The 12,871-nt window shown below is 41.6% G+C and overlaps 1 protein-coding gene across 3 annotated transcripts; it reads left to right on the top strand.

Moving 5' to 3' along the window:
- The first annotated feature begins 6,746 nt into the window (after positions 1-6,746).
- On the top strand, positions 6,747-11,286 carry LOC127292693 (serine/threonine-protein kinase Aurora-3). Of its 3 annotated transcripts, none has more exons than XM_051322140.2 (7): positions 6,747-6,933; positions 7,019-7,261; positions 7,956-8,051; positions 9,158-9,372; positions 9,445-9,517; positions 9,603-9,726; positions 11,008-11,286. In XM_051322140.2, the coding sequence occupies exons 1-6, from the start codon at positions 6,838-6,840 to the stop codon at positions 9,714-9,716; spliced, it is 837 nt and encodes a 278-aa protein (XP_051178100.1). In that variant the 5' UTR covers positions 6,747-6,837; the 3' UTR covers positions 9,717-9,726; positions 11,008-11,286. The 3 variants fall into 3 exon arrangements, with proteins under 3 accessions (XP_051178100.1, XP_051178098.1, XP_051178099.1); XM_051322138.2 differs by having other exon boundaries at positions 9,603-9,748; XM_051322139.2 differs by lacking the exon at positions 11,008-11,286 and adding an exon at positions 9,835-10,054 and having other exon boundaries at positions 9,603-9,748.
- Positions 11,287-12,871: the final 1,585 nt, after the last annotated feature.

Raw genomic sequence — 12,871 nt, 5'->3', positions numbered from 1 at the left:
CAGGAAATGATTGGACATTCTTCCGTCCCTCAAAACATTGATGTACATGAGTGTGGTCAGTGACATAAGATGAATAACAAAGCAGGCCACTTACATGTGTGTACATTCCTTGCAAATATATTGCTACCGCTGCCAAGACCATGGGACTACAACATCATAATTTTATCCCACGAACCTGAGGTGTAACATGCATAATGAATATAGGACAGAACTGGACTTTAAATAAGATGGCATATCATTTGCGTTCATGTCTACCAACTAGAACTTCGACATCATGACCTAGAAAATAGAACCTCAACATCATGTTTACTACAGCGATCACTTCTTTGGCTTCTTCTTGGCTTGCACATTCTGCTGTTTGGTACCTTTTCTCTTTCCTCTACCAGATTTTTGTTGGGTGGCAGTAACATGTGCATCTGTTTGTGCTTGCTGCACAATGAAAAGAAAATAAAGAGATAGTTTGAGATTGTAGCAAAAGGAAATCAGTGAACATTAGAAATAATTATCAATTTACCTCATTTGCCTTCATTTTTCTTACAGCCTTGGCAAGGAAAGCATTCTTTTTTTTCCTCTGTCAGGATTCTCTTTGCAAGAGCTCTTATTATGTCCACTTGTACCACAACTACCACACTTGATCACAACACCATGCTTGCTCATCTTTTTCCCTTTAGGTGCTTCACCTTCTTCTCTCTTTCGGTCATTCTTCTTTGGCCTACCGGGCATTCTGACATAACCAGGTGCCACTGGCCTTGGGTTCTGAGACACTGGCCATTTTTCCTCCCCTTTGACAGGTTGCAAGCAATGTTCATAAATTTTCTTGAACTCTTCAATCGAGTAGCATTTGTCAATGAATGCATCAACATCTTTACCACATTTATAGATAGCACTTACAGCATGGGAGCACGGTAGCCCTACCAGCTGAAAATACCCACAAGAACATGTTCTCTTCTCCAAGTTCACAGTGTACCTCCTGCCTCTTCCAGTTAAAAGTTTCACCTCAAACCCCTCCTTGCCATTCCATAGCACATCCATAAATTGTGTCCTTTGGATAATCACCTTCATCTTTTTGAAAATGTTAGGGCAAATTGTACCATGCCACTTCTCACACTTGGTTCTATTTTCTTGAATTCTAGTCATTATTTTGTATCTGATCTTCTCAAGCATAGAGATGATAGGATAGAATCTTGACTCAACGATTGCATGGTTGAATGACTCGCACAAATTGTTGTCTATGGACTCGCACATCGATCCAACTACAAAAAATGCTCTTGCCCAATGTTTTGGCTCTGTATTCATGATGTCTTTGGCACCTTGTGGTGTTTCAAGTGCAATCTTGGCCTTGTAATAGTTGAAATCTTCTATGTTTGAAGCCTTTGCAATGGCCCAAAATTTCTTCTGTAAATCATGTGCTCTATGTTTCTTTCTCCAGTTGGCATAGATGTGCCTAGCACACATCCTATGTTCTGCTCTTGGAAGATAATTTCTCATGCTATTGATCAATCCCTACATACAAGTACTTATGATATTAATTTTCATGTAACATCAAAATTACAGAAAAAATAATGAAATGAAATTCATATATGACATACAAGAATAGATAATTGAGAATGTTTACCTTTTGTTGGTCGGAAATGAATACCCAGCCAGCTCCGTCATCATTGATATTTAAGTCCTTGATCAACATGCCAATGAACCACTCCCAGTTCTCTGTAGTCTCTTTCTCCACTACTGCCCAAGCCACGGGGTACATCTGGTTATTAGCATCTCTTCCTATGGCACATAGAAGTTCACCTTGACATGCTCCTTTGAAGAAACAACCATCGAGGCCAATGACTTTTCTACATCCAGCTTTAAATCCATCTTTCAATGCCTTAAAGCAAACATAGAATCTCTGAAAAATATTTTTGTCCATTATACTAGGATCCAGGCACACGGCAACAGTACTTCCAGGGTTGCTCCTGAGAAGCTCCAACTGGTAATCAAATACCTTAGTATACTCTCCTTTCAACCCTTCTAATAACTTATCCATGACTATCTTCTTTGCTGCCTTACATTTTGATGTAGACACATCGGCAAAAAAATCCTTGAGGACAGTAGACTTAATGCTATCAATTTTCCATGTTGGGTTAGCCAAGATAAAGTGTTCATATCTCTTAGCTATCACTTTGGCGGTTACTAACTTGTTATCTCTATTTGGGGCACAATGGTGTTCGGATTCATAAGTAATCACCTGAAACCTGGAGCATCTGCCGGTCTTTGCGCCATATATAAGCCATGGACAACCAGGCCATCCACATTTAGGTCTAACTCGGTCTTCTTCTGACTTCATGAATAAAATGCTTCTATATGTGACCAGCCCATATTTTATCAGTGCCTTTCTCATGTCATTCTTACTCCTGAAAACCATTTCAAGACTAAAGTGTGGAACTTCTGATTTCGGATTATATCTTACAAACTTGCTCTTCCTCCTCACAATATGGCCCTCTTCATCAGTGGCATCATCATATGAAAAATCTTCTGAGTAAAACTCATGCTCAATGTTTTGCTGCTCCACTACTTCCTCCACATTTGCCACTATGTCAATTGGCACAATACCAGATGCATCTATCTCAACAAACATCTGAGAATCTCTAAGTTTCTTCTTGTATTCCTTTGCAAACTTCCTTAGTTCTAGTGCTTCATCATCTTCTCCACTATCATCTGAATGTGGCACAAACTCATCATCTTCACTATCTGAATCTTCTGGTTCTTGTGCTTGTTGTTGTGCTCTAACTGGTTTTGACCTAGCTTGTCCAATCCTTCTGCTACAAACAAGTGTTTGAGTACAACTTTGTGAACCAGGATTGATAATTTGTGAGTTCCCTGTTATGGCATCTTGAAATGATCCATTTTCACGGTCTCTTGATAACTTCTTTTTCGATGGACTGCTCATAACTTCATTATTTTTTACTAGGACTTCATCGTCTGCATGTATAACTCCATCTGGTGCTGATGATTCACTCTCTTCCTCTTCACCACTACCAATTTCATCTTCGAAATCACTCTGACTCTCTTCTTCAGTACCATGTCCTTCTTCCTCCTCCCCATGGTAGTCCACATACACATCAGCAATTGTACTACCAGTGGTGTGTTGTAACATCTTGAAGCAGCAACTATTATCAACTAGAAACAATAGCCCATTCACGAGTTCTTTTCCAGGAATGTGATAATACAACTTCATTGAGTCCCGGTAAGTCATATGATTGCCAAGATGGCCTTTGATCTCTGACATAGATATCTTGTGACGTGGTATGACTGCAATTTCCTCATCCCCGCCAATGTACTCCAACTGAGGACCAATGCGAACAAACTCTCCACCAAAATGAAAACACACATTCAATGAATCTACCGGGGCCATGCTTACGCAAAACTCACCTGCATAGAAAGCACGAATTTAGTACTCCATACCAAATTGAACAAATACTATATATAAACCACACAAATCGTGCCTAATTAAGTTCTTAAGTTTAGTGGTGGCGCAAGAATCCTTCCCTGCCTCAGACCCTAACTAGAACGAAGAGAAAGTTGTAAATGAACAATGCATCTGTTGTAATACTTATGTTCACTAAGATCAAATTCGCCAAACTTTTTTTATTTTACATAAAGATCAAACACTCCACTCTGATCAAATAGATCAAACGCTCCATTTTTTTTTGTAAATAGATCAAACACTCTACTCTATGTTTTTGAGATCAAAACAGATCAAACACCACACTCTCTTTTTTCATATTGGATGCCTCTTTTATACATAACTAAAGCACATGTCGTTATCTCTCTCTTCGGGGCTGTATGCATGTCCCCTGGTATGTCAGACTTAAGTTAACTGAATTATTAAAAACATAATGTGTTATTTTACTTCAACCCTTGTAAGAACTAATTGGATGCTGAAACTGCTGACAGTAAGACAACAGAGATGGACATGTACGTATAGTTGGATGCTGAAAATGTAATGTCTATTTTTGCCAATTAAGAACAAGATGCTCTCTGTCTACCATTGCCAGAGGAAGACCAAACTATAGTCAGACCAGTCCAAAATTAGCAGCCTGCATGTATATCCAATTGGTTGCTGACGACAACACAAGTCACAGATTCTAATCTTCCGCGAGCATAATGGGGAGCCACATGGAAGCAGTTACCTGATCTTCTCCGCTGCGCAGATCCAATGTAGCACCACGATCAGCCGAACACCATCACTGCCACAATGATGAGTGGAGAAAGGGTGCAGATTGGAACGGGAGGGACTAACCGATCGCCAACTTCGCTGCAGCCAAGATCAAGGAAAGGAATCATGCAGAGAAAAGAGAGATTGGGGACGAGGGAGTGCGGCTCCGAACGGCAAGGTTTATATTTCGCGCGGGATTAGCGGGAGGGATTAAAGCTGCCTTACCCCCAGGCTCCATCGTACAGCCAAGTTTGGCACCCTAATCCTCCCCCAATCCTGATTTCTGAGTGCCATGTCAGCATCCCAGATGATCAAACAAGCGTATAGCGAAAATCAGCCAGGATTGACCGGGATCAAATAGTTGAGGGTTCAGTTTTCAGGGATTAAGAGTTTAAGGTTTGTTTCAGACTTCATCTATCAATTCAAGGTTTAAAACAGACTTTTTCCTATTTTTTACTGTATCTAAATTATGTGGCGGGATTAACATAAGACACTTTTATCAACAATTGTACATGCTTTATTGATCAAGCATAAAGATTTGAAGGAATGCAAAGGCCCTCGGGAGGCTGTAAGAGCCACCCCTGTTTTCCTAATTCTTGGTTACGTTAGAGAGCTAAGATAGTCGATGAGCTTCTCTATTGAAGCTTCTAGTTTCATGCTCGAAGCCCTGAACGGCGCTGTTGTGAATGCACATGCCGTGTCCTTAATCTCCTTGGAGATCACCTCGTAAACACCAAAGTAATCTAGTAGAGATTGTTAACGACTTCCCGGCAGTCAATGCCACACATTTGCGATTTGGGTTCAAATTTTGCGCAAAGGCTAGTGCCTTAGGGCAAGACAAAGCCTCAAGAATAGTTGGGGTATAGGGGCCTTGTCTCGTGAGAGTAGAAGCCCCCATGAACGCGCCTGACTCGGAACAACACACCATAACAAGCGCTCCTCCATCTTCGGTCTTCGCCGTTGTGTATGCATTTAATTCACATAGCCCGAGGTAACCACCTTGGCACAACGCCCGCCGAGGTATTCTTCAGCGAGCATGCATGCGGAATGTATGATTTGACCAGATTTGTCTCTCAAAACCATACCTGCACCAACTGAGCCATCCACGATCTTAATGGATCTATCGAAGTTCAGTTTGACCCATCCTAATGAGGGCACTACACATGGTAGTGGAAGTTAATTTCATGCACCGAGGAGACGTCGATGGAAGTTGTATCCAGCTGACCGGCACCAAAGACTGCTTATCTTGACCAAGTCCATTGTCGATAATCTTTTGATGCCATGAACCGTGTTCATGCTCCCTACCGCGGCATGGGGGTAGCAGTAGAGAGCATTAGACATGTGCTCTACTTCAAGCCCACGAATACATCAAGCTCATGTGACTTCTGTATGATTTCATTGAAGCTAGTTTTCCTCTATCGTCAGGTGTGTTGGAGGCTGCTTTCCATGTGAAATGTCTTCACGTGTGGTGGAACATTGGCTTAGGGCTGGACAAAAAGCTCGAAGCTCGGCGAGTTAAATGAGTGCTCGTTTGCTCGATTCGTTTGAGCTCGGCTCGTTTTGTTAACGAGCCGAGATGAGCATCAGTTTTTGCTCGTTAAGGTTAATGAGCTAATCAATCGAGCTGACTATGTTCGTGAGCTACTCATTAATATCGGTAATAAGCTAGGCTTCACTAGTTTTAACTGCGAGTCACTTTAGTTATCTCAAATATTTGGCAGGAAGGGGCTAAGAAAAATAGTGTTCTTTAACCATGCTTGAAACTCCTACATTAGGATCTAAAAACCTACGCTTCCTCTCTTCCTCACCAGGCAATCCACGCATGTTTGTTTTCCATTGCCTCCTTAACGATCCTTAATGAGCTGCTCGCTCGCCGAGTCGAGCCAAACAATGATTTCAGCTTGTTATTCTTAACGAGCTTAAAGATTCGAGTCTTAATGATCACGAGCTTAATGAGCCGAGCCTTAACGATCCGATCAGCTTGTTAGTCCACCCCAACATTGGCTTGCCAAACCTTTGGCCAAGCATAGTCCTCCGTAACGAAAAGGTGCTTAATTTCTATATTTTCCACGCTCGGAAGTCATCGATATGTGAATTTTTAAATGGATTTCATATCGATTGTTAGAAGGGCTAACACATCAAATCATCTTACCCAACTTGATGATCATCAATGAGTTGCAATACCCGGTGATTACCTCGCCGGGTCAACACTTAATGGTAAGATTGTCTCGGAATATGTGATATCATGGCCTAGAGCTTAATAGAATTGATAGGGTGCACATCTTTTTTTTTTTTGAGGATAGGGTGCACATCTTTTGTTGTTAGTAAAACAATAAACATTACTCATTCGTGACCCATGCACACATTTAGGTTGGGCCGCAGAACTGTAAGGAAGTCCGAGTGAACTGTTGAGGGATAAGTCCACAAATGGGCTCATCTAAAAACAGGGCTCGGGATCAGTTTCGTCGGCGGAATCTGGCCCAATTTAACTGAGCCGCAATCCTCTGTCTATTTTCGAACGGACCAGTACACCACCACCAGTTCGCTTCCGCTGTTCCGCACACCACCATTTCAAACTCCCAACGCCTCTCGCCACCAGCACCGCCACCGCCTCCGCGCTCCTCCTCTCCTCTCCGATGGAGCGGCCGCAGTGGAGCCTCTCCGACTTCGAGGTCGGCAAGTTCATCGGCGAGGGAAAGTTCGGCAAGGTCTACCTCGGCCGGGAGAAGCAGGTCGGTCCGCGCAAACCCTAGCCCCCAAACCTTCGATTCCCCCCCAAAATCCGATCAATCTAACGCGCCGGCCGCGGCGGTCCAGAGCGGGTACGTGGTGGCGCTCAAGGTAATCTTCAAGAGGAAGCTGGAGAAGTACCGGTTCCACGCGCACCTGCGGCGGGAGATCGAGATCCAGCGCGGCCTCGACCACCCCAACGTGCTGCGCCTCTTCGCCTGGTTCCACGACGCCCACCGGGTCGTCCTCGTCCTCGAGTACGCCGCCCGCGGGGAGCTCTACAAGCTCCTCCGCAGCGTCGGCCAATTCTCCGAGCGGACCGCCGCCACCGTGAGCCCCCTTTCCTACCGTATTTTACTTCCCACCCCCAGCTGCGTGCCGTCTATTGTGCATCTGAAATCTAAACCTGCAATCAACGTGTTGAGTTCTGATGACACCCCCACAGAAACCCTGCAATTTGATATAAGGGACTTTTCTAACATTTCACTGATGAAGTAAGTATTACTTCGATTGAAGTCGTGTCATGTAGGAGGAAGATCAGTAGAAAGAGTACTAGCATCTAGTAGCTCTTTGTACCTCAGTATATGTATTAGTAGTTGTTCTAGAAGAATATGTATCTAGTCATGTTGGTTTGTCATGCAATGTTGAAATTTGTAAACTGTCTGGCCCACTGTAATTTTGGTACTATAAGCTATTCATTTCATTTGGGTTTGATGGATCTCTGTATCTCACTACAAGATGAAGAACTTGTCAAGGACTCTAGATCATCTTTAGAAACACAAGTCAAAACCAACCTCATGAGTCACAATAGATCTTTCGGCTTCCTAATCACGAATCCGCCAACCAACAGTCTTCTTTAGCACGACGTGTACCCTGTTTGTGATGTACTGCAATTCAGGCCAAGAGCTTGTGCTTGCTTGGCACATCAGGCTGTCATACATGATGGACCTATATTGTTTATCTTCTTACTTATCTTTTTTGCGCTTGATTTTCTGTTGATCCAACTCGTTTTCTTTGGTTCTAGTATGTTGCAAGCCTTGCTGGTGCTCTGGCATACTGTCACAAAAAGCAGGTAATTCACAGGGACATCAAGCCGGAAAATTTGCTCCTTGATATTGAGGTTGGTTCTTCTGCTTGCAATTCCTGCACCTCTGCTACAGCACAAAATTCATAATTTGAGCATTTATGTGGCGCAATATTTAGATATGCAAGTGAACTTGATGTACTACTATGTGCATTTTTTCTGCCTTTCATTTATGTTAACATGAAATCCGACAACATCATTGCTGCAAGTTATGCCTTCCTATGGATGGATATAATAATAATTGGATTCTCGCATTGCTGCAGTAATTTAGTGCCACTTGGTGCTCTGCTCGACTAATGTATATGTTTTATAGAAATGTATGCATTATTTTGTGATCATTTACCTGTTTTTTATTATGTATATTTATAGACAAACTGATATTTGAAAACTACTTGTGAGATAAAATAAAGGAGACAATATATCTTACGTACCTTGATCTTTCTGCAAGCATAAACTATCAAAATATGAAGATACTTGTTGAAGATTCCAGGAGCTATACAATCTGAGTAAAGCACTATTTATCACTGTGTTGGAAACTTATGACCATTGGCGATCAATCCAATGGTAGAGAAATTTTAGAGATTGCACTCATAGCTTGTGTTATTCAATTGGCTTTATAAGAGGTGACGATAGCAGAAAAGCAGTATCTTACTCTATATTCATATTAAACATTTGACTCGCTATTGACCACGCACCATATATATTACACGTAAATTTGTGCTGTGCAAAATTTGACTTCCCAATGGAAACTAGAACACAATGTCCAGTGATGCACATTGAGTACACATTTTCATGTTAGTAGTTCTGTCCATGCCTCTTCGTGCTCATACATGATTATTCTTACCGGCACTTGTGTACTATATATGATTCTGAAAACCTGGTTACTTTGTATATGCATGTCCTGTATAACTATCGAGATTATTGAAGAGCTACTTCTATCGCAGTAGAGATTACCAAATGCTGACAGACACTGTATTAGTTGCGCTGTCTTCATCCATATGTGTAAGAAACTAGTAAAAAACAAATTTGGTTGCACTGTCCACATCGATATGCAAGCTGATTTCTGTGGATACTTTAACTCTGTCTCTGCGCATAAGTTGCTGAGCTTTATTTATAAAACTTAATTAACTTCCATTTTACAGGGCCGGCTTAAGATTGCTGATTTCGGATGGGCAGTTAGATCAAATGCTAAACGCCACACACTATGTGGTACAATCGATTACCTGGCGCCAGAGATGGTAGAGAAAAAGGCTCACGATTATGCCGTTGACAACTGGACATTAGGAATCCTGTGCTATGAGTTCTTATATGGCTCACCACCTTTTGAAGCTGCAGAACAGAATGATACCCTGATGAGGTAAGAACTAAAATGTTTCTGATTTGTCCAATCTTCCCTTAGTACATTCTCTGTAACATGAACTTTGAGCAGGATCGTTAAAGTGGACTTGCTGTTCCCTTCGACTCCTTGCATATCTGCAGATGCCAAGGATCTCATTTGCAAGGTAACATCTGAAAATATTGGTGGATTTGGGTATGCACTTATACTCTTAAAGGTGATGAAATGTAAAGTGTGAATTTTGTATGCAGCTGCTAGTGAAGGATTCAAGCAAGAGGATTTCTCTTGACGATATATTGAAGCATCCATGGATTATAAAGAATGCAGAGCCTTCAGGGAGTATAAGCCCCTCAGAAAGATCCTGAGAAACTCTGCGTAAGCCCCTCAGAAAGTCCATGTATGTGTTCCACAAAAAGGCTAACTGAATATGCATGATATTTTACAATTGTAAAAATGGTTAATCTATAATTCTCTATTGAACAGAGAAATCTGTTGTGACTCAGAGATAAGCTGGGATCAATTTCTAGACAAGTTAGCTATTATCTTGATAACATATGCTTACTGATACCATGGCAATTCACTTAGAAAAGCAACTCAAGAGTGTGTCAGCATGTATCCATCTGTGTGTTGTTATGTACTTTCATACCAGCTAGGTTACCTTGTCTGGAAAACAATTCAAACATGCTTTCATCAGTTTGCAGTACGCGTTTCAGTCTCATGCTACGTCCCTACTACCAAATTTCCTGATAATATCTTGGAGCTACATCGCTCCTGTCTAGGGCTGCCATTTTGTGCTCTTTTCTGCTGTTTTGCACCCTCCTATACTTGGTGTTTGAGTCCCTCCGTCCGAAAATAAGTTGCTCAAGTTTCTCTAGATATGGTTGCATCTAATATATTTGTGTGTGTAGATACATCCTTATATCTAGAAAAAGTTCAGCTAGTTATTTTGGGACAGAGGTACTAGTATAAATATGAAAGAAAGCGAGAAAGCTGAATTTGAACCCTAGTTGGACAGGTAACCAATCCCCAACCTTTGCTTGAAAGCATTTTGTCAAGCATGGTCAACCCTGCTCTAAATTCCCCAAAAGTTTATTTGAATTGGAAGCTGAACCATTGTTTGTTTTCCTAACGATAGTTTTGGAGAGATGAAGCGTGTAATAACTGGCAAGAATTTTCTTCGTTATATGCTGCATATTTTCTTTAGGTAGTCCGGTCAGCAATGTTGTGAGCCTGTGACACTTGTAGTTTTTTATGTGCCAAAAATTTGTTGAATAAGTCTTGGAGTAGGTGCTAAAGATAATCTGTAACATTGTAGCCTTGTGTTTGAAGTTGGTTTTTGCATAACAGTTCAGCAATTGGCCACCGCAGTTGTCAGGAAAATAATTCTTCTCTTCGTACTTCTTCCCAGATTACTCAGAAGAGTTCTCTTTGCTCTATCCTCCACGGACCAAACCATGTGTCCACCCATAAACAAAGAATTTATATTTTGGCTGCCTAGAAAATATGTCATGCTAATCTTTCGCAGATCATGTGTTCGGTTTGAACCTCCAAATGCGATGTCTGAATGTGATACTGTATCCTCGAGTAAATATTTAGGTGCTATATCCGTTTCTCCAACTGGTTTGTCCTAACGCACTCTAGCTGTCTTGTTGGCAGGGTGTAGCTGTTGCTGGGAGCCGACCCAGATATTTTGGGAAGTGCTTGTTTGATGACACGTCAAACGTACTACAAGCGTGCAGTTAGCGTGATCTACTTTCTCTAGGGATTTCTGTTAACTTAGTGATCTACTTTCTCCAGGGATTTCTGTTAACTTAGTAACTCTGGACTAGTTCAGTGTGCGCCTGTGAATCGTTCTTGCTACAACTGTTGTGAATAGCCATTGTACTAGCACTATCTTTTCTCGTGTTTTGTTCAATATGTCTCGCAGTCTGATCATCACCTGTGTGAAAATTGCCTACCCAAATTCGAATTTGCATTCAAAACTTTGATAGTCTCTTAGAGCATCTCCACCGGCGCTTCTCAAATTGTCGCCGGCACTGCTGTATGGTGCCGTCGGCAGTGCATCCTCTATTTGGAGACGTTCCCACACCGGCGCCTCCCAAACGGTGGTCTCCAATTTTTTTTTTTCCTTTTTACAATATTTTGAAATAACATATCAATCACATTTTATTCATACTATATTCAATAATAATTCATATAATCATACAAATAGTACTTAAATTATTCATACAATAAAATAAATAGTACTTAAATTATTCATACAATAAAATAAATGGAAATTAAATTATTCATACATTCAAATAAATAGAAATAAAATCATGCATTGTTAGCGGCTCCTCTCCTCGTCCACAAATGCGTAGCTAGATTTGTCTGAAGTTGTGCATGGATACCTACATCTCGAATTTCATTGTGCATATGAAGAAAAGCGGCAAATTCCTAGGGTACATGCTCTACCTCAGCAAGTGGCCCTTGATAATCAAATGGTTGGTCATTCTGCACAAGTTCGTCGCGCTCGCTCTCAATGATTATGTTGTGCATGATCACACAGGCGTTCATCATCTCCCACATCTGATAGTCAGACCAAGTGAGAGCAGGTACCTGACAACGGCGAAATGCTGCTGAAGCACCCGAAAAAGCACGCTCAACATCCTTGCGTGCTGCTTCCTGGCATGTTGCAAAATAAGTGTCCATCTCGTTTGCTGGAGATGGAATTGTCTTCACAAATGTAGCATACGTTGCATAGATACCATCAGCTAGATAGTACCCCTTGTTGTATGCGTGGCCGTTTACCTCAAAGTTCACGGCAGGAGCTTGTCACTCAGCTAGCCTGACAAACACCGGAGAGCGCTGCAACACGTTGTTATCGTTGTTTGTTCCTGCCATGCCAAAAAATACATGCCAAATTCAAAGGTCATTGACAAGGTATTAACTTGTCAATGCCTACAAGTAGTAGACTAGGATTTTGTTGGATGTAGAGGGCAAGTAGATCTCGAAGGTTTCAGCCGAATAATACTCGACGAAATAAAACTAGGGTTTGCTCAACAATGATTCGATGCCTTTCTCGTCCCTCGACTCCCCCTTATATATGAGGCGGAGCCGAGCGATTCATATTGTACACGTTACAGAGTCCGGGAAGGTTTCTAACTCATCCCGTAAGATTACAAATAACACTTCTTATTACAACTCTAACTTTCCTTAATAATATCTTTGGGCTTCCGAGTCTTCTTATTCTTCGGGTAGTGGGCCTTCATCAAACCCCGGGTACTATCTTCGGCAGGCACATTGAGGATGCCTATGTCAGTAGCCCCCGAGATTTTGCTTGAGTCGTAGAATCAGGGAAAATCTCCCCTGTTTATTTTTACTCGACAACTTTAACTTGTCTATATTTCTTCACATGAATTTCTATATTGTACAGGGATAATGGTAGTTGGGGCTAGTTCATCTGACGGATCAGGTACTAGTTAACTGCTCTAGTGGCAATCCGCAAAAACCTACTTCAAGATCACGTCCCTGGACATGA

This window comes from Lolium perenne, chromosome 4 (assembly GCF_019359855.2).
Source record: "Lolium perenne isolate Kyuss_39 chromosome 4, Kyuss_2.0, whole genome shotgun sequence".
Taxonomy (NCBI): Eukaryota; Viridiplantae; Streptophyta; class Magnoliopsida; order Poales; family Poaceae; genus Lolium; species Lolium perenne.
The sequence above is the reverse complement of the archived record's forward strand: the minus strand, read 5'-3'. Positions and strand labels throughout refer to the sequence as shown.